This window comes from Phytophthora parasitica, assembly GCF_000247585.1.
Source record: "Phytophthora parasitica INRA-310 unplaced genomic scaffold supercont2.43, whole genome shotgun sequence".
Lineage (NCBI taxonomy): Eukaryota > Oomycota > Peronosporomycetes > Peronosporales > Peronosporaceae > Phytophthora > Phytophthora nicotianae.
In genome coordinates, this window is record NW_008649029.1 from 316,692 (window position 1) to 318,123 (window position 1,432).

General features: G+C 51.5%; 1 protein-coding gene across 1 annotated transcript; it reads left to right on the plus strand.

Annotated features, from left to right (window-relative positions):
- Nucleotides 1-80: 80 nt before the first annotated feature.
- On the plus strand, nt 81-1,405 carry PPTG_23576 (hypothetical protein; the record flags this gene model as incomplete). Its single annotated transcript, XM_008911833.1, has 3 exons — nt 81-1,078; nt 1,145-1,310; nt 1,367-1,405. 3 exons carry the CDS (start codon nt 81-83, stop codon nt 1,403-1,405), a joined length of 1,203 nt encoding a protein of 400 aa, XP_008910081.1.
- Between the last annotated feature and the right edge of the window lie 27 nt (nt 1,406-1,432).

Genomic DNA, 1,432 nt, shown 5'->3' on the forward strand with positions numbered 1-1,432 from the left:
CATTCATTACGGTTTCGGTTATTTCCGAAATAAATAAATTCGGAAGCTTCTCATTTCTATTTGAGCCGTCTCCCGATAAGATGCCGCAGGACGCGGTTGGCGCTGATGCAACCGCCGCGAAAAGACGCAATGGTGCGACGACGGCTCCAGACACTCTAGTTGGCGGCGGAGACAACGCTTCGGATGCTGGAGAGAGTGAACCCGGTCAGACCTGCAGTAACGACGACGAAATGGGAGGAAATGATGGCGATGGCATTGATGAAGAGGCCGGGCGAGAAGAAGAAGCAGGGCGTGTGTCGGAAACAGATGGTGACGGGGAAGATGATGGTGAACGTACTTCTGTTCCACAGATTGTGGAGCCGCCAGTGAAATATCACGCGAGCTGGGAGGATTGGCAATCGTACTTCGAGGACTACTGTCAAAGGACGCTGCAAGTGATTCCTGTGAAGGAGACCATGTCCAGGGCGGAGCGCAACAAGAGACTCAAGAAAACGAAGAAGGGGGAAGACGAGTCGCAGTTGGTGCCCGAAGGCTTCGACCCGGACCAGCGTACATACATTTGCACGCACGGGTGGAAAAAGAGGAAGTCCCGCAATGAAGGAAGTCGGCCGCGGCAGCACATTCGCCTCACCAATTGCCCATTCAGGTTCGTGGTGCAGTGGAATCTTGTTCGAGGTGAGCTGCAGGTGAAGAATGGGCATTTCGCTCACAATCATCCAGTGTCTCCAGCTGCATTCGCGACTTATCCCGCTTCTAGAGGTGTAATGGACCCGCTGGTTGGTGCTCGTGTCGAAGGAATCTACGATTACCTGCTGGATCATGACGAAAACGTCATCCAGAGCGACGTGGACAATCTGGTGAGAGTCCATGCATCATCTGTTTCGAACGCGGACGATAACGACGCTACAGCAAGGGAGATTGCAGTTTTCCAGGCGGCTGACCCTGAAAACGTTTCGACTGTGTCCGAGACGCCCTGTGGAGAGACGGGAGTGTTATCGCTCGTGTCAAAGCACATGCGTCGCGTTTACAGCAGGTTCAGTGAGCTTCTACTCGTCGACTGCAGTCACAAGACCAACAGGTTTGTTGTTGAGATATGTCCAGGATTAATCATGTACTGACCAGGATTTTACATGATTATTCACAGATACAACTATCAGCTTCTCACGTTCATGGCAATGAACGAATTTGGCGAGGGAACAGTCGTTCAGCAGTCCCTGATTGAGGCTAATGGCGATTGGCATATGGAGAGGACCGTAGAGCACTTCAAACGCTCGCATCCTACGCGGATTCATCTGTTACGAGTCATTGTCGTGGACAAAGACTTGAACGAGATTCGCGTGTTGGAATCGAAATTTCCGGAGGCCAGAATCCTGATCTGTCACTTTCACGTTATCAAGTATCTTAAGGAAATGAGGGCCAAGCCAGAATTTGG